This window comes from Felis catus, chromosome A3 (genome assembly GCF_018350175.1).
Source record: "Felis catus isolate Fca126 chromosome A3, F.catus_Fca126_mat1.0, whole genome shotgun sequence".
In the NCBI taxonomy this organism is placed as follows: Eukaryota; Metazoa; Chordata; class Mammalia; order Carnivora; family Felidae; genus Felis; species Felis catus.
Window position 1 is genome coordinate 18153333 of NC_058370.1, and position 17991 is coordinate 18171323.

Consider the following 17991-nt stretch of genomic DNA (forward strand, 5'->3'; position numbering starts at 1 on the left):
AAATGGGACTGTTATTCCCCAGCTTGCTTTTGCCAACTTGGTAAACTGTGGCATGTGGGTGGGTGGGCTGCTGGGTTTAAAGGCAAGGTGCACAGACCCTAGAATGAAGAGGGCCTCTCCACTTACGTTATGAACTAACTGAAGAGTGGGCAGGTAAGTTTTTGTTTCGGCAAAAACCAGATAACCCATTAAAATAAAGAGTCCTGGCCTCCAAGATAACGGGAAAGAGAGAATCTGGGCTGTTGTCATAATCCAGGCTATGGACATCTCGCGGCCTCATAGGACTCTAGGGCCAGGAGGGACTTTATCCTCGAGCCCACTCTTACCTAGTCCTTTCCCCAATTTTACAGATGAGGAAACAGGCCCAAAGGGGTGGAGTGACTACCCTGGAGTCCCCTAGCCAGAGCCCTGCCAGGACCACTGACTCTTGACTCGCATGCTAGTATCGCAGCCCCTCCACTCATGACTGCTCCCCAGGGACCCAGGCCTGGGGGAGGAACTGCTGTGGACAAAAAAACAAAAAAAAACAAAAAACTAGGATTTAAGAATTCAGAGGTAAACTCCAGCCTGTTCTATAACATATCCCATATTGGAGACAGACTCCCTTGATGGACAGATCATGAGTCTGATTTGGATTTGGGGAGGGAACAGGGGAGTACTCTCTTGACAGAACTCCTAAGAGCCAAGCACCGTGCCAGATGCTTACTGTGTATTACTTCATTTGGAGTCCCAACAACTGCCCCAGGTGGTGTTTCTGGTAATTATTCAGATGGCCTAGCTTTGCATCCTGGCTCCATCCATTACTGACATTGGACACTTTTTTAGCCTCTCAGTGCTTCTGATTCCTCATCTGTAAAATGGGGTAATATCTGTATGAGGTTGTAATGATAAGCTATTAAAATAACACATGGAAGGAATTCATAGAACACTTAGTAAGCAGTGAGAAACAGTTGTCAATAAGTGTTAGCTATCATTTTTTTAAGTTTATTTATTTATTTGGAGAGAGAGAGAAAGCACGAGTTGGGGAGGGGCAGAGAGAGAGAGAATCCCCAGCAGGCTGTGCGCTGACAGGGCAGAGCCTGACTCGGGACTCCAGCTCACGAACCGTGAGATCGTGGCCTGAGCCGAAAGCAAGAGTCGGACGCTTAACTCTCAGAGCCACCCTGGCGCCCCTAGCTGTCATTATTAATAAGAAGTTGAGCCTCAGAGATTTCGGCACTTTCTGGAAGCTACACAGCTACTGAATGTTAGCACCAAGCAACGCATCCATTTGCCTCCAAAGCCTGTTGCACTGTACCAGCATTTCCCTAAGTGGGTTCCACGGGATGCTAGCCTGCAGGATGTCTAGTGAGAAGAGGGTTCCATGGTTAAATACGTTTGGGAAATGCTGTGCACTCTTTGCCCCTCTCGGAGAGTCGAAAATACAGTAGCGTTAGCACATTCGATGAGCTGAGGAGTCTGGTAGCAGAGCGGCCTGTTTAACTTTGTTTAATCCAGCATTTCCCAAACTCATTTGACCACAAAACCTTTTTTTTGTTTGTTTTTTTGTTTCTTGTGTTTTACCTAACACCTATTAGCGCCCAGCGGAACACACTGTGGGAAATGCCACTGTAGGCCGCGCGGCGTCCCCCGGAATGGTAATGCTTTTGTTCTTTTTAGGGGAAAGCAATGATGATCTCTTCTTCCTCCCGCGGAGTGTGACGCAGAGTCAGGATGTGGGACTGGCTTGTCTGTAGCACCTGCACCCACCGCCCGGGCACAGAGCGGTCACAGAGTCTTCCCTCTGAGCCCAGCACCTTCCATACTTTTCCCAAATGAGAGCCTTTCTCCTTCCAGCCCCCAATTTCCACCTCTTAATAGTAATGTCCCTCTCCCGACCACTTCTGCTTCCACTCCCTTGCTGTTGCCCACCTTTTATTCTCATCTCTGCTCTGCTGACACTGCCCAGCTGCCCCAGCCTGACCTCGCACAGAGAGGGCTCAGCCAGAGCTAGGAAACTGGCCAAGTGACCCCAGAAGAGTCACCAGACCTCCATACTCGAGCGTTATTCTCATCTGTAAACGGGGTAACGCCACCTGCCTACCTCACCTTGATCTATTCGATCACTTAGGGTGATGATGGACTTGGAGATTTTAAGGAGCTCTGCAAAAGAAGGTACCACCATTATCCCTAACGGCTCCAGTTCCTTGGGGAGAGAGCGTGGCCCTGTGCGGTTTGCCAGTCCCTGGCCAGCTGAGAACCCCTTCGACCGAAATTCCACCCAAATCGCCCTTGGGTTTATCTGAACAGGAAGGCCAGACGAGGCGGCTGCTCGTACTCAGCCACCCACTCATTCGTCCTTGTCTCTGTCTTTTCTCACAGGTGAAGTGTGTGCGATACTGGCCGGACGACACGGAGGTCTACGGAGACATTAAAGTCACCCTGATTGAAACAGAACCCCTGGCAGAATACGTCATACGTACCTTCACAGTCCAGAAGGTAAGCTTGTTTGTTCATTCTGGGCATGCACTGAGCGAGGGTCTGCTCTGTGCCCATCCTGTGTTTGGCACCAGGGACGAGTCAGCAATCAGGTTGGATGTGAATCCCATTCCAGAAGATGCCCCCCTCTAGCAGGAGAGACAAACAGAATTCAACAGACAAATAAATGGACTAATGCCATATGGTGATAAAAGCCATGGAAAAAAAAAAAACATGCCATGAGTGGAGACAGGAAGATGATGTGGTGAGAGAGGGCTTCCTGGAGGAGGAGGTATTGAGGCAGATAATGAAGGATGAGAAGGAGCCAGCTGAGGGAAGAACAGGAGGAATACTCTGCCAGGCAGAGAGAAGGAAACATGCAGAGTTGAGGGGAAAGAAGATTTCAACGTGTTCTAGGCCTGTGGTTCTCAACTGGTGGTGATTTTGTCCCACAGGGGACGTTTGAGCATGTCTAGGGACATTTTTAGTTATCAAACCTGAGGAAGGAGGGGTGCTCCTGGCGTCTATGGGTGGAGGCCAAGGACGCTAACATCCTGCAATGCGTAGGACACCCCAGCACCCAACCACAGATGTCAGTGATGTCAGGGTTGATGCTGGTCTAGGTATTGAAACGAGGCTAGGGTGCAAGTAAGCAAGAATGAGATTTCATTAAAAAAAATGAGAAAAGCTTAAAATGAAAAAAAAAAGAATGAGATTCCAAATAATTATTAGATTAGTAATTTAATTGGTCTCATAATGCTAGCTAACATTTATTGAGCAATTACTAAAGCAGGTGCTTTTCTCGGTGCTTTGCATACATGAACTCATTTCATCCTGTCAACAACCTCTTTATGGAGGTACTGTTATTACCCCCATTTTAGAGGTGACAAAAATTAGGCACAGCACACGTACATCAGCTGTCCAGAGCTGCTCGGCCATAAGCCGGCCGAACCACGTTCCCACCTCAGCCCTTGACTGAGGCTCGCCGTGCCTCCTCTACTCCAACACGCCATTTTCTGAAAGCACCTGCACTACTGGACCAGGTGGCCCCAGACCCGAGGATGCAGAAGCATTGGGCATTCACTGCTGTGAAAGCTGTACTGTTGAGGTTTGTGCAAGTACTTTTGAGGACCGAAGCAGGCACATGCACGGTATGGTGCCTGCACGCGTGGTTGAGTACAGGACACGCTCCTCCTGGCTGTTCCCTCTCCAAGCCCCGTGCTTCTGAAGGCCTACATCTGCAGGCTCAGGTGAAGAGCCAGGAGAGAAGGGCCCTTCTTCTTGACGAGGAGGAAGACAACAGGTGCATTGATGTGGCCTTAGGTCAGGTTCCTTAGAAGCAGAGCCTGAGACAAGGATTCAGGTGCATATAGTGCACCCTGGGACCACTCTTAAGAGAAACTTGTAATAGAGGGCAGGAAGTGGGAGAGGGAAGGAGAAGAACCTGGGCAAGAGAGTCTTCCGCAAAGTCTAGCCCAGGCCTGCTCCAGGGGGCTTCCAGAGCATGACCTGCACCAGAGAGTTTGCCCCCTTGCCTCAGTCTGCCCTCTGACTGTAGACCAGCCACTGAGAGGTCACCTCCAGCACAAGTTGGCTCTTGTTGGCCGAGGGCACCGCTCCAGAAAAGGGGAGTCACTCGCAGTCAGCACTCCTGCAGTGGGTTGTCCTGGGGACACAAGCCACAAAAAAAGGTCCTTGGATGGGGCTCCCATCTCACCTGGCACATAAGCAGTTAGTGTGGAGAGTGAGATGAGCAGTGGGGACATAGTGGCCCATCCTGGGTCCCACACCTGAGCAGGGAGGCTTTGGAGAACCGTACACAGGTGCTCAGCAAACTATCTGGGTCATTAGCTCACAATTGGTTCTTGAGCCAAGCCCGGGAGCCAGAAATAATAAACAGGAAGCAGCATCTGCCCTTGAAGAGAGCACAGTCCCAACTGGGAGAGAGGGCCCCGATACATAACCGCAGTGGAGGTAGTGAGGTCTCGAACAAGGGCTTCCCGGGCTGAGGTGACTCTGAGCATGGAATGAAAAACCGAGTATTCCTGAAGCTGTTTTCTCCTACTTGAGCTCGTCCATCAGGGCCCTCGTCTGGGCCTTTGTTCACTCCCACCTGGACGCCTACCCCCGCCTCCTGGGGCCTCTCTGCTTCTAGTCTCACCCCATCTTAGTCTGGGTTTCTGGGAGCCGAGCCTGAGGCAGAGCTTTGGGTGCCCTTGTTCTGAGGAGAAGAGAAGAGAAGGAGGAGGCGGGATGGGGCAGGGGAAGGAGCCAAGCAAGGGAATGCTTTCAGCCTGAGACCAGCATCAGCCAGATCCCATGGGAGCTCTAGAGACAGGTAATCCGTCTCAAGGCAAAGGGATCTTCTGTTCCTCCATTAGGGTAACCCAACGTCCCGGTGTGCCCAGGGCCATCCTGGCTTTAGCACCAAAAGTCCCATGTCCCGGGAAACTGCTCAGTCCTGGGCAGTCTCAGCAAGTCAGCTGCCCACTCTGCTGTTCTCCAACCACTGAAGGCCAGCTGCCCACCCCCCCCCCCCCCCCCCCGCCCAGGGGAAGTGGCTCCTGGTTGGCTGAGCAATTCTCTGAAGGAGGAAGTGGCTGTGGGCATCAGCCAAGACTCAGAGGAGCTGGGGATGGGGTTTCTGGCCCAGGAAAGGGGACCTGAAGGGCACTGTCAGCGCCCTCTGCACTGCCCCCCAACACACCCGCTCAGATCCCTGCTTCACATAGCAGCCTGCATCGTCCTCCTAAAAATGCAAGTCTGATGACACACTTCCCCTTCTGTGCACCCATCCCTGCAGCCTCCCCAGAGCTCCCCAGTAAAGACTCAGTGTGGGATACAAGGCCTCCCGGGATCCAGCACGTGCCCCGTCTTCTACTTTCCTCTGGGGGTGCCCCGTTTGTGATTCTGTGCACGAGCTGTGCTAAGTAAGCCCTGTCCCCACATGGATGCCCCGGCTGCCGGTCTCCCATGGAATCCCGCCATCTGTTCCGCTGGGCAGTACTCGAACATCAGTGTCTTACAGTGATTAGGAGTGCAGATGCGAAGTCCATCAGCCAGGGTCCAGACTGGGTTACAACTTACTAGTTGTGTGACCTAGTTATGTTACGTAACCTTGCTTAGCCTCAATTTCCTCATCCACAAAACAGAGATAACAACATAAGGACTGGTCTGACAATTAAATGAGTTAATACATTGAAATGTTCAGAAGAGTAACAGGCATGGAGTCTGTGTTTAATAAGTATTAGCTATAGGGGCACCTGGGTGGCTCAGTCGGTTGAGCGTCCAACTTCAGCTCAGGTCATGATCTTGTGGTTCATGAGTTCGATCTCCACGTCAGGCTTTGTGCTGATAGCATGGAGCCTGCTTTGGATTCTCTGCCTCTCTCTATGCCTCTCTCCCACTCACACATAGACGCTTGCTCGCTCTCGCTCTCTCTCAAAAATAAACATTGAAAAAAAATTTAAATCTTTAAAAAAAACTTCTTTAAAAATAATAAAATAATAAAACAAAAAATAAAATAATAAATAAATTAAAAAATAATAAATGTTAGCTATTATTGTGTCTCAAGACTCAGGCCATGCATCACCTCCTTTAGGAAGCCCTCTCTGATTTCTCCTTCCCCAGATGGGGTTACCTGACACTCCTTTAAATACTTCAGTAGAATTATCCACTTAGGGGTCTGCCTCCCCAGCTAGACCATGAGCTGTTCCAGGGACGGGGGCCATAGCTTTTATTTCTGCCTTCGCAGTGCCTAACACGAGGCACAGATAACCTCAGTGAATATTCTTTAACTGAAGGAATGAACACTCTTCCTATTCAGTGTTCCCTGCACACCTGCGGGATGTTTGCAAGGTAAGAAAGAGTGGGCAAGGACACTGCCTAAGCTCAGGCTCCAGGTGACACCTGACCAGAGACTGGTCAGAGCAGTGCCCTTAGCCCGGAGGGTGTCTGTAAGGAGTGGTGAGAGGGGAAGAAACTGGAGGCCCAGGCCCCCGTCCGTCAGAGGAGCTCTAGCTTTTATTTGTTTCCTATCTTACCATCCTAAATAAGAATCTCATAACTAAAGAAGTCTGACACGTTTTTTTAAACTTAAAAGCCATGGAGACAATGATAGGACTGGAGAACTGAGGGACACAGACCCCAGTCACAGAAAAAGCCATATAGTGGACTGGCAAGGACTTGAACTTGTTGTTTAAGGCCAACCTTTCTCTGAGTCTGTTCTGCTGAATAGAAGTCCCATGACACTTTGTCAAAAGAGGGTCCCTTGGACAAACGCTGTGGGAGGCTGTAACACTCCCTTGGGGATGCAGAGTGTACATGAGCCCACGAAAGTCTCTGAGAAGTCCTGCAGCAAAGCCACCACCTCTACGTTACCTACTTCCATGGCCCCCAGGCGCAACAGATGACAGAAGTCACTCTGTGTGGCAACCCCTGCTCACGCTGGTAGGGTCCTGTCCTCCCTGATGGCAGGGAGGCTGGTTCCTCGGTGCAGCAACCGTGTTCCCCGCGGGTGCTTGGGGCAGGAGGGGGCATGTGGGTGCAGCAGCTGGAGGAACAGAGGCGCGTTCTCTCCTCAGAAAGGCTACCACGAGATCCGGGAACTCCGCCTCTTCCACTTCACCAGCTGGCCTGACCACGGCGTCCCCTGCTATGCCACCGGCCTGCTGGGCTTTGTGCGCCAAGTGAAGTTCCTCAACCCCCCCGAGGCGGGGCCCATAGTGGTCCACTGCAGGTAAGTGAAGTCCTCCAGCTCTAAACAAGGCTGCTTCTGCTTCTGCAGCCTTGCTCTCGGGGAGAGAGACACTGTTTTTCCAGTGGCCTTTATTCGTCGCCTTCCAGACTGCCCTGCCCTGTGTCCCCAAGCCCAGCCCCAGCCCCAAGGGCTGATGACGACGACAATATTGATAACAAAGTAATAGTAGCAGTACCAGTTGGTATCATTACTGTTGCCCTGAAATAGTAAAGTCACCTGGGGACGTGGCCTTGCACCGACAGCCTCTGCCCCATGTGCACTTTGCACAACTTCTCACGCGGCCTGGAGGGGTGGACGTTATCATCCATCCCATTTTACAGATGAGAAATACCAAGGTACTGAGAAGGTGGACACTTTGCTCGGGGCCCACAGGAGTTCACAGCCATGGCCAGAGCCGGGAGTTCACAGCCATGGCCGCAGATGCTCGCCCTCAGCTCCTTGCCGTGGCGGCAGGGCGCCTCCGTGGAAGCCCACTTCTCTTCAGTTCTTGTATTTTAAAAATCAATTGCTGGCCTGCAGGGTCCTTAATAGAGAGTAAATGGACAGCGCCAGGCTTCACCTTATTATGGAAAAGAGATATTTTCAGCTCTGACCTAGAAAGTCCCCTGGGAATGACTGGCACATCTTCCGATCCTCCTAAATGGAGATGAAGTGTCATGTCAAGGGCGTTAAGAATTGGACCAGACCCGAAGGCCAGCTGGCCTGCACTCTCCTTCCTCCCAGTGCCTCCGTTTTCCAATGTGACCCTGGGCCCAGCCCCGCTTTTCAGACACTGCGTGTTCTTAGCTGCATGTTAAGTTATCTTACCCTTGCCCTGGCGGTGTCCACCTCAGTCAAGGTGCTGAGTCAAGCCAAGGAGGGTCTCCACAAACTGCAAGCATCAGGGAGCCAGCCCCTTCTCACTCAGCATCCATTTACCCTCCCCCACCACAAGCAGGTGTGAATTAGACAGCCCATTTCACAGATGAGGTCGCTGAGGGTTAGGAGAGAATACTCATCATCACCTCTGGGCTCTCCAGGCATTTGGCATACATGGCCTGCTTTACACCACATGACAGTTCAAGGACGGGAGAATGTTCGCTCCCCGCCCAGTCCTGTGCCCCAGAGAGCAGCCAGAGCAGGGATAGGGAGGAAGGGAAACAATGGCAAACATTCATCAGGCTCTCCTTACATGATGGCTCTATGTCTTACCCCCATAATAAGTCAGCCTTATGCGCCAGGCACAGTGGTCCCCACTCCTGGGTCTATTCTGAAGATTGAATGTGTTGGGTAACATAACGAGGTGCCTAAGAGTAGTCCTGCCATGTAATAAGCACATATAAAATACCACCGTTCTCTGCTTCTAATATCGGCCCCACTCCCAATCCCAGCACCTAGTGCATACAAGGTGCTCCATAAATATTTGTTGAATGTGAGTAGCAAGCAACCATTTATTGGGAAATTGCTAGGTACCCAGGCATAGGGCTAAGCAGTTTCCACGCATTGTGCTTTTTCAGCATAATGTCATGCAACTCACACGCACTGTGCTATTAATTAATGCTACATGGTGGGCTTATTTATTATTATCAGCCTCGTGTTATGGTTGAGGTTATGGAAGCCCAGAGAGGTTAAGTCATTTACCCAACGTCACACGGCTCATAAGTAGTTGAGCCAGGATTTGATTCCAGGGGTCTGGCCCCAAACATCATGAGCTCAGTTGCTATGTGAGGCAGAAATAAATACAGCTCAGGTGCTCAGGAGAACACTGCAAGGAGGCACGTTGTACATGTGAGGCTCGCGGGCACCAGGCAGCTTGCTCACTGGTGGGGGATCCAAGGTGGATCCTGGTTGTGTCCCCTAAAACAGGCTGAGGAGGAGATGTCAGGAAAACACGGATGAGTGCCTCTTCGTGCTGCCTCCTAGCCCCTGGTGCCCAGCCCACCGAGTCCCTTCTGAGGGATCTGGACCGGAGGTGTAAGGGTACAAATACAAGTCAAATTTAACTCAGTTTAAACCGTGCAATTTTACTAAGAACAAAGAGTGCTTCCCAGGGGTTTGTTTTCCAGATCATTGTGGGTGACAGTCCCCTCGGGCCTGTCCTGCCTGGACTTAACGGTCGGCCAGCATTGCTCTCCTTCCTGCCCCAGCCCTGGTTTCCCCAGGGGAAGCAAGATGTGAAAACACAGCCAACATGGGCCTCCTTGGTGGTCTGGCCTTCACTTCCTAAACTGCATGCATTCAAGGTCAATGTTCTGTTTGTCTCTGATTCAGTGCCCTGACCAGAACCAGTGCTGGTCTGGGACCCATGCCGTGGTCCATGGGGGTCATGCTGAGTTCTTCTGCTATTTTGTACTTGGTCTGAGATTTTCCTGAAGGAAACACCAGTGATCAGAATGGAGTATGAATCAGAATCAGAGCATATATACCAGACCAGGGTCTTGGAGCCATCACCTGCTCCAGTTTAAGGATGCTCCTGGATCTTGTTTCTGGCAAACAGGTGCAAGCGGAGCCAAGCCCCGGGCTTGTGACATGGGACTTGGGACTCACTCTGTGCCTTTGAGCCAGCTCAGAGGATCCGGTTTCTGCCCTCTCCCCTTTCCTCTGCTCCCTCGTCTCTCCGTCCTTGCTGCCATCTGTCAACCTGTTTGCTGACGAAGGGAAAAAGTGGAACAGAAGGGGGGCGGGGGGGTAGGGAAGACATGTTTATTAGGCATCTCCAGTGTGCCAGGCACCATGCCTTGCATGATACAGACGGATTGGCTGCACCCACCAGATGAGGCAACGGCAGACATACGTGTTGTTGAAGCGTGCATTTCGTGCTGTTACTAAGAACGTATAAGAACACAGGCCCTGGAGCCAGATTGCTGGGATAAAAAGTCCCACCTCCACTGCACGCCAGCTGTGTGACCTTGAGTAAGGTCAGCCCTCCATGCCTTGCTTTTCTCACCTGTAAATGGGGTAAGAAAACAACCTCACAAGGGAGTTAATAGGTAACATTTGTAACACCCTTCGAACAATTTCTGGCACTTTGTAAGCATGAAATAAGTGCTTGCTAATGAGTACAACAAATATAAGCAGGTTTTGATAAAACAGCCCCAAAGGCAAGCATTGCTCTCCCATTTTACAGAAGAGAGCTGAGACTCTAAGTTCACTTGCTTGCTCTGAGTCTCCCCGCAGTGCTGGGATTCAGGCTTTTATGTCTGACCTCTACAGCATGCCTCGGGACAGGGCTGAATGGGGGCGGGGGGCCTCCCCAGGGCTGGTCCTGTCCCAAGGTCCCTAACACAGACACTGTCCTCTCTGCCAGCGCTGGGGCTGGGAGGACCGGCTGCTTCATCGCTATCGACACCATGCTCGACATGGCCGAGAACGAAGGGGTAGTGGACATCTTCAACTGTGTGCGTGAGCTCCGGGCCCAGAGGGTCAACCTGGTGCAGACAGAGGTGAGTCCTGGGGCACCGAGCTGGCCAGCCAGCTGCAGCCCTGGCCAAGGAGAAGCAGGGTAGAACACTCACCCATGGGTGAAGGCATCCTAGAGAAAGAGACCCAGGGGCGGGAGAAATGGAGGAAGGGGATACATGGCTGACTGCGAGGAGACCACAGTAGAAGCCAGGACACCACTGCCCACCCTGAGGCCCCTCGGTGCAATGACATCCTCCAATGAGGAAAGGTAAGGAGTTCCCCAGTGCTGAGGGCATCTGAGCAGGGGCTTAATGGGAACTTCTAAGGATTCTTCAAATGGTTTACTTGCATTGGGGGAAGAAGAGAGAGAGGGAAGGATTGGCATTTGCGGAACGCCTGCTGTGTGCCAAGCATTGCTTCAGTCCCCGCAAGAATGGCTTAACCAACAAAATTATTGAATAATTGGGCTGGGTTCCAGGGATTCCAAAAGAGATAACATATAGCCCTTGCCTTCGGGGGGAAAGCAGACCTCCAAGCCCCCCTCTGTTCAGGTCAAGAGCCCAAGCCCCGTGGGAAATGAGAGGAGTCCATCTTTAGTGTTGAGCATCTATCTACCATGTGCCAAGCATCATGATGGGCCCTTTGTATTCAGGGTATTGTTCCTATTCACAACAAGCCTGCCAGGCAGCTCCTACTGGTATCCCCATTTCATAAAGAAAGAAACTGAGAAGCTGGGTCCGTGTGACTCCAAGGCTCAAGCACTTTCCCCTGAACCATGCTCTCTTGTTAGGCAGTCTTTTCTGCCTACCCTACTCCTCAGAGCCATGGCTGGTTATTATAAAAGCCCATCATCTGATTCTAGGGAAGGCTGTGGGTGCCCAGGCAGTCAGGTAAGGCAGATAAGAAGCTATGTCCATCACCAATCTTGCAAAGGGAAGTTTTGGCTTTGGGCATGGCCAGTCACTGCCGGCCCTGCAGAGAATCCGGCACTTAAAAACATAGGCCCCTGCTGTGGGGTCTGAGCTAACTCCCACAGGCTAGTGTCTGGACTTCTTGGTGAGGCTGCAGTAAAGCCAAGAGGCTGCTTTATCTGTTCCCAGGTTCATGCTTGTGGAAGACAGCCTTGCTGGCTGGCATCAGGCACATGGCCCCTGCTGTCTGGTGGGGGAGACACATTCAAATAGATCATCGTGATGCATCGGGATAAGTGTTTTATGTAGGGCCAAGTTCTGCAAGAGAGCACTCAATGTTTGTTAAGGGCCTGGGAGCAACAACAGCAACAGCTTCCACCTGGTGGGTGTGCAGAAGACTGTCCAGAGGGGATGAAGCATAGGGGCCATAGAAAAGGGGGAATGGGGTTCAGGGAGAAGAGAACAGCAGGTGCACAGAACAGAGTTGGCCGAGGGGCACAGGGCGCAGGAGCAGACCCTGAGACAGGGAGTTGAGGGCAAGTGATTTACTTGAGAGGTGATCCCAAGGCTCACCAGTTGGAAAGCAAAGAGAAGGAAAGGACACCAAGCTTTATGAAAGTGTTAAGGTCTTTTGTAAAGGTGTTTAATTAACCCTGTGAACAACTGGAGGCCAAGCCTACTGGGAGCTCTGAGGCCGTAGGAAATGTTCCCTTCCAAATCTCCTACCTGAGAGAGAAGGAAACTTAGGTATTTATGCCCCAGCTCTCCAGCTGGCACTGCTTGAGGGCTCCTTTCCAGAGCATTGGCTCTTCAGCCATGCTGGCTCGCCCTGCACCCAGCCCAGGTGTGCTCCTGGGACTAGAGGAAATCCCTCGGCATGAATCTCACGTGCTTGCAGTACGTAGGCTTCAAAGTAAAGGTGAAAGCTGAGGGGACACAGGCAGGTACCAAGAGCCCTACTGCAGCACATTCAGAAGTTTCTTACTTTCCTCAATGTCTACACAGCTCAGTCTTACGCAAAACTCACCATTGCTCAGTTGGTCACTGAGAAACATGGAGAGTTGATCCTTCAGGTTTTCAGATAGGAAGCAGTGATTCTGCAGTCTGAATCCTGCCCCTACTTCACAGCCGTGGGATTCAGTTTGGACCACAAATTCCCAGGCCACTGTCCTCACCCGGCACCCTGTCTCTTCTCTTCTTGGCTGGGCAGGAGCAGTACGTGTTTGTGCACGATGCCATCCTGGAAGCATGCCTCTGCGGCAATACCGCCATCCCCGTGTGTGAGTTCCGCTCTCTCTACTACAACATCAGCAGGCTGGACCCCCAGACCAACTCCAGCCAAATCAAAGACGAATTTCAGGTATGAGCAAATCCCAGGCTCGGGGACCCAGCCAACTTCAGCAGCACTGAGCACGTTCATGGGGTTTTTCCTCATGAGAACTGATGAGTCTGGTGTTTCCAGTGTCTGCAGCTCCAGACAACTGCAGAATGAATTCTTGCACATACAATGCACAGCCACGAGCAACTGTTAACCAGTCACTTGGTGACTGCTAACGCTTGTTTTAACTCTGCATATGTTTTTGAACTAACTTTGTTCTAGTCCAATCCTAGTTGTGGGTGGAGACATGTTTATAAACACAGGTGTGAGTTTCATGCTCTGCCGTCCCTGGAGGGACTCGGGTTTTTTCTTACCATTTCTGTGCAATTGGAGTGTGTCTGTCCTAGAGCCTCACTACTCAGAGTTGGGTCTGGAGACCAGCACCATCAACTTTACCCGGGAGTTCATCAGGAATGTGGTATCTTGGGTCCCACCCACAGCTACTGAACAAGAACGTAGAGTTTAACAAGATCTCTGGGTGACTTATCTGCATATTGAACTTTGGGAAGCACCATCCCAGAGCTCAGCTCAGACATAGCACATCTGTACTTTGTAACCCAGGTAGCCAGAATGGTGGCAACCTTGGTGTGGAGGCCTTGATGTGAGTCACTGAGTAGGCCAAGAGGCCAGCCCTTTGTCCTGAGGTCAGGGCCAGGGTCTTACCTAGGCAACAGGTGCTGAGAACCAGGTAGTGGGAAGCAAGAAAGCTCCAGGAATTGAGGGGCAAGTACCCAGCCCCTGGTTCCATGGGTATATACCCCAGCCAGGCCAGTGCCCCCGTGCTCCCTCAAGCAGAAGCTTTACTGATTGGGAGGGGAAACCAAGTACTGAGTAGGGGAAAGACAGAGGCCACAGCCCCCTCGTGGGCGCACAGAACATCTGGTCTCCTGGCTGGGCAATTCAGCTGTGGCCCCACACTTACAAGACTCACTCTGCACGACACAACCCTGAAATTTTCCAGACTCCTAGAGCTTGCTTCCTGGGGGTCTCTCACCTATCCTGGGAAGCTCATCCAGACACCCTTCCATTCTGAAAACAGCTTTCTCTAAGAGGAGCATTGGTGAAATCCTTTCCCTCCTTCCTTGGCACTTCAAGGGATGCATGGGGGATTCCCCACCCCCACCCCCACCCCCTGACCTCCTGGCTCGCCCACCCTTCACAGAGCTGAGCAGCTTAGCTCAAATGGTTGGCAGGTGTTGGCAGCCTGTGTCTGCTCTGTGTGTGGGCATGCAGTCTGTACATACTTGGCATCATGGGGGTGTCTCACAGCCTTGGTAGGGGCTCTCAGCCTGCATGGAGCAGCTAACGGGAGATGGCAGAAACATCACACGGGAGAGGAACAAGTCCTGGGGAGGGACCGGAGGGCCAAACTTTCAGGATGCAGATAGGGTGGGGTAGGCTGGCTTTGAACCTTGCTATCTCCTCTGTTTGGGGCTACCACCTGAGTAATGCCTACCTATCTGTCTTTGCGCCTTACAGACCCTCAACATCGTGACTCCCCGCGTCCGGCCCGAGGACTGCAGCATCGGGCTCCTGCCCCGGAACCACGATAAGAACCGGAGCATGGATGTCCTGCCTCTGGACCGCTGCCTGCCCTTCCTTATCTCAGTGGATGGGGAACCCAGCAACTACGTCAATGCCGCACTGATGGACGTAAGCTGAGCCCTGGCTGGCACTCACTGAGAAATTTCTTCAAGGTGGAGATGGCTGGAGCCCAGGGCACTGACACCCCACACCACCACCCCCAACCAGCCTCTCTTTGCTTCTGCTCTTCCTGGCCACAAGGACCTTTGCTCCCCCTGAAGGCTCTGGTCCAAACCTATATACGAGCCATGTGCTTGGCTCTTTGCTCCCATAATCCTGTCAAGAATAGACCAAAAGCATAAAATCGGTCCATGATGGCACAGCACAAGCCTTCCCAGTACACCCTCCTACTGCCCATAGAGCTAACTCTCAGCCTTAAGTTTAGTTCAGGAAACATTCTCTATGCCAGGCCCTGGCCTGAGCTTTGGGAATCCAGGATGGTGCAGACATAGGTTCTGCCCTTGGGGAACTCCCAGGCAGGCTCCCAGAACTCATGTGCAGAGGCAAGAATGAGGCTGGCAGATGGTAGGTGCTCAGTAACTGGACAAGTGATGGGTTTAGCAAAGGGCATGGGCCATGTTTCTGACTATTCTATCAGAGGCACTTTCTTCTGCTTTCTCGGCAGCAAATCTAAGAAGGGCACTCCTACCCTGACCTGGTTTAGGAGTCATGACCCTAATTAGAAGGTCATGTCCATGTTCCTGACTCATATGCTTTCCTCCTGGGTCCTTCAGCTACTCCCACTGATCATTCCTCCACCTCCTGGATGTAGAGATATTTGCAGCAGGAATGAGCCATGGATTATCTGGTCTCATCCTTGTACTTTTAAGCAAAGGACAGTGAGGCCAGAAAGAGGAAGAGACTTGCTCAAGGTCACCCGAAAGCTACTGGCAGAGCCAGAAGCCAGGACTCAGACCCTGGAATTCATTCCTTGGGCCTCCCCACAGTTTGTGCAATCCACTAGGACACAGACATCCCGAGGCTCAGGACCAAGAATACCATTGCCTGATTGGGGATAAGCCCTTCAGATTCCGCCCCCACCCCCAACCCATGTCCATGGTTACATCCATCCAGCCCACGTGGACTTCCCATCTCACCCGCAACAGGCAAGAATGTGGGGTGCTCTGTCCTCGGGTCAAAGCCAACTCCTCTTCTGACCTCTGACCCTCCTAAAACTCTCCCCAAGGGCTGTCAGTGTTGGAAGCAGGTGATGGGAGGTCAGTGCTTATCAGCTCTGTCAGGGCTTGCCCTGGCCTTGGCCCACAGGGTGCCCAAGTCCTCCATGAAGACCCTGGCTATGGGTCCAGATGCAGGGAGCATTGTCCTGGTCAGATCAAATAGCTAGAGATGGAGGGAGTACCTCTGGCCTTTACCTTAGAGCTCTCTAAGGTCAATGTGTGCACGTATGTGTATGTGTGCATGCATGTGTGTGCACGCGTGTGGCAAGAGAAGGGGCCTGCGGGTATACTCACACTTCCAGGTTCCCCATTGCTTTTCTCCCATTTGTCCCAACTCCCTCCCCCCTGGCTTCCTCATCTATGCAAGGATCAAACATGTTTCTGGCCTCTACTTAGTAGGTTAGATGCTGCCTGGAGCCAAATGTCTTCTGCCAAGCTCTGATGCTGATTATGTTCTCTTTGTCCACAGGGCATTTCTCCTGTGAGCCATCACTGGGCCTTTGCCTTTCTTTAAAAAAAAAAAAAAAAAGTCCTTATCTGTATTCCAGTTCAGTCTGTGCATTATCTGGTAACCATAGCAGCTTTGCTCCTAGCAGAAAAATATGAAGTCCTCTGGGTTAATTTTTAATGTTTCCCCTGGTAAAGGATGATGTTATCCATGAAATGGATTGCCGGCTGATCCCTGAAACCCAGCAGGAGCGCGGATCTTGAACATATTTTCAGATAAGGCTTTGTCAGGCATGCTGGCCTAATAGAGCATTTATCACAGAGACAGGGAAAAAGGAAAGAGAACTAACATTCACCGAGTGTTGGGCAGGTACCATGTCGGGCCCTGGACTTACCCTGACTCATTCTGTGTTTGGGTGTTATTGTCCCCATTTTCCAGATGAAGTACTGAGGCTCAGAGTATTTGCATGACTGTCTCCAGGTCAACTAGCTCAGAAGGGTGGAGTCCAGGGTCTGGATCCTGTTTTTTGACTTTTAAAACCTAGGATCTTTTCTGTGTCTAGAAATGGCTCAAAGACCTGCTCTCTGCAACTAGAGTTTCGCTTTTGGGGAAATTAAATATTCTGCCCTCCCAGACTCCCCTCTTTGACCATCCCACTAACCAGGAGAAGGTCCTTGGAAGACAGGACCCTTGTGCCTATGCGACATCCACAGTTGCTAGGCATTTTTTTGTCCAGGGCATCAAGAGATAACAGAATGGACAGGTGCTTTATGTAATATGGTTGGCAGGGTCTTTTGCCTGGGTGTTCCCCTGGTTTGGACAGGCAAGCCCCTCTATCCCCCCCATTTCCTGCTGACTGGACACTCTACTGAAAACAGCTGTGTCCGTCACAAGGCCTGTCTCTCAAGAAAGCTTATTAAGAACATAGGCTATGGGTAATCTCCAGTTTCACAGACCACTAAAGGAGAAGCTCTTCAATCTTTCCAAACCCCTCACGAGATACTGTAATAAATGAGGCCCAGTCAGAGCTTCCAATGTAGCCCAGACTATCACAAGCTAATTTCTGGGGGCCTCAGTTTCCCCATCTGTAACATGGGACTGAGTGTATGCATTTGTTTGCTGGACCTGTACTGGGTGTCTCATGTGCCAGCCACAGCCTTAGGGCCAAGGATGAAGAACCAAGTTGTGTTTCTGCCCTGCCAGTGGGCTCACAGTCTTTTCTTGGGTGCTGGTATTTTCAAGTGCAAATCTCATTCAATCCATATGACAGTATCCCTTCGGAGTTGTGATTCCCCTCTTCCCGATGAAGAACGTGACTTTGGAAAGATCTAATAACTGGCCAGGGCTTACCACCAAAAAGAAAAAAAAGGCACTCTACAAATGATGCCTGGATGGATGGATGGATGGATGGAAGGAAGGGATGAGCAGATGGGCATATTGATACATGACTAATAACCTACAAGTAAGAATGGTGGATTTGAACCCCTGGCCTTCCTGACCCTAAAACCTGAGCACCTTCCACTGCCCATTGTCTCACAGCACACAGTGTCCATCTTCTGCCAGGCCTTGGGGCAGGAGTGAGCCTCCTGCAATAGAAGCCCCTTCAGGAGGCTCTCTGCCTTGGGCTGAGCCAGCCCCTCCTCCAGCATTGTGGGCACAGGACCACAGATATCCCTAATGTCCCAAGAGGTGCTTTGGCCAGCAGAGCAGCAAATCTGCAGCCAGAATCTTTCATTTCATATTGTAATGATGATTATTTGCTGAGCTCCAAAACATAAATAATTTATTTGAGTAATCCCCAGCCGAGTGACACTTTCCTAATGAAATGTCTTAGTTTAGAGGAGAATGAGTTCATTATGAGAAGGCCCCCTTTGTCACCTGGGCACCCAGAGATA

At 51.3% G+C, this 17991-nt stretch overlaps 1 protein-coding gene across 14 annotated transcripts in view; it reads left to right on the forward strand.

The window, feature by feature from the left end:
* PTPRT (protein tyrosine phosphatase receptor type T) overlaps positions 1-17991 on the forward strand; it is a 1064810-nt gene that overhangs the window by 1007694 nt on the left and 39125 nt on the right. For 7 of the 14 annotated variants that reach the window (XM_023251232.2, XM_023251233.2, XM_023251234.2 and 4 more), the window contains 6 exons: positions 1578-1637; positions 2362-2478; positions 7041-7195; positions 10503-10638; positions 12719-12868; positions 14366-14539. In XM_023251232.2, the coding sequence (XP_023107000.1) occupies positions 1578-1637; positions 2362-2478; positions 7041-7195; positions 10503-10638; positions 12719-12868; positions 14366-14539 (792 nt within the window). The remainder of the gene's footprint in view (positions 1-1577; positions 1638-2361; positions 2479-7040; positions 7196-10502; positions 10639-12718; positions 12869-14365; positions 14540-17991) is intronic. The other 7 variants (XM_023251237.2, XM_023251238.2, XM_023251240.2 and 4 more) reach the window with 1 other exon arrangement.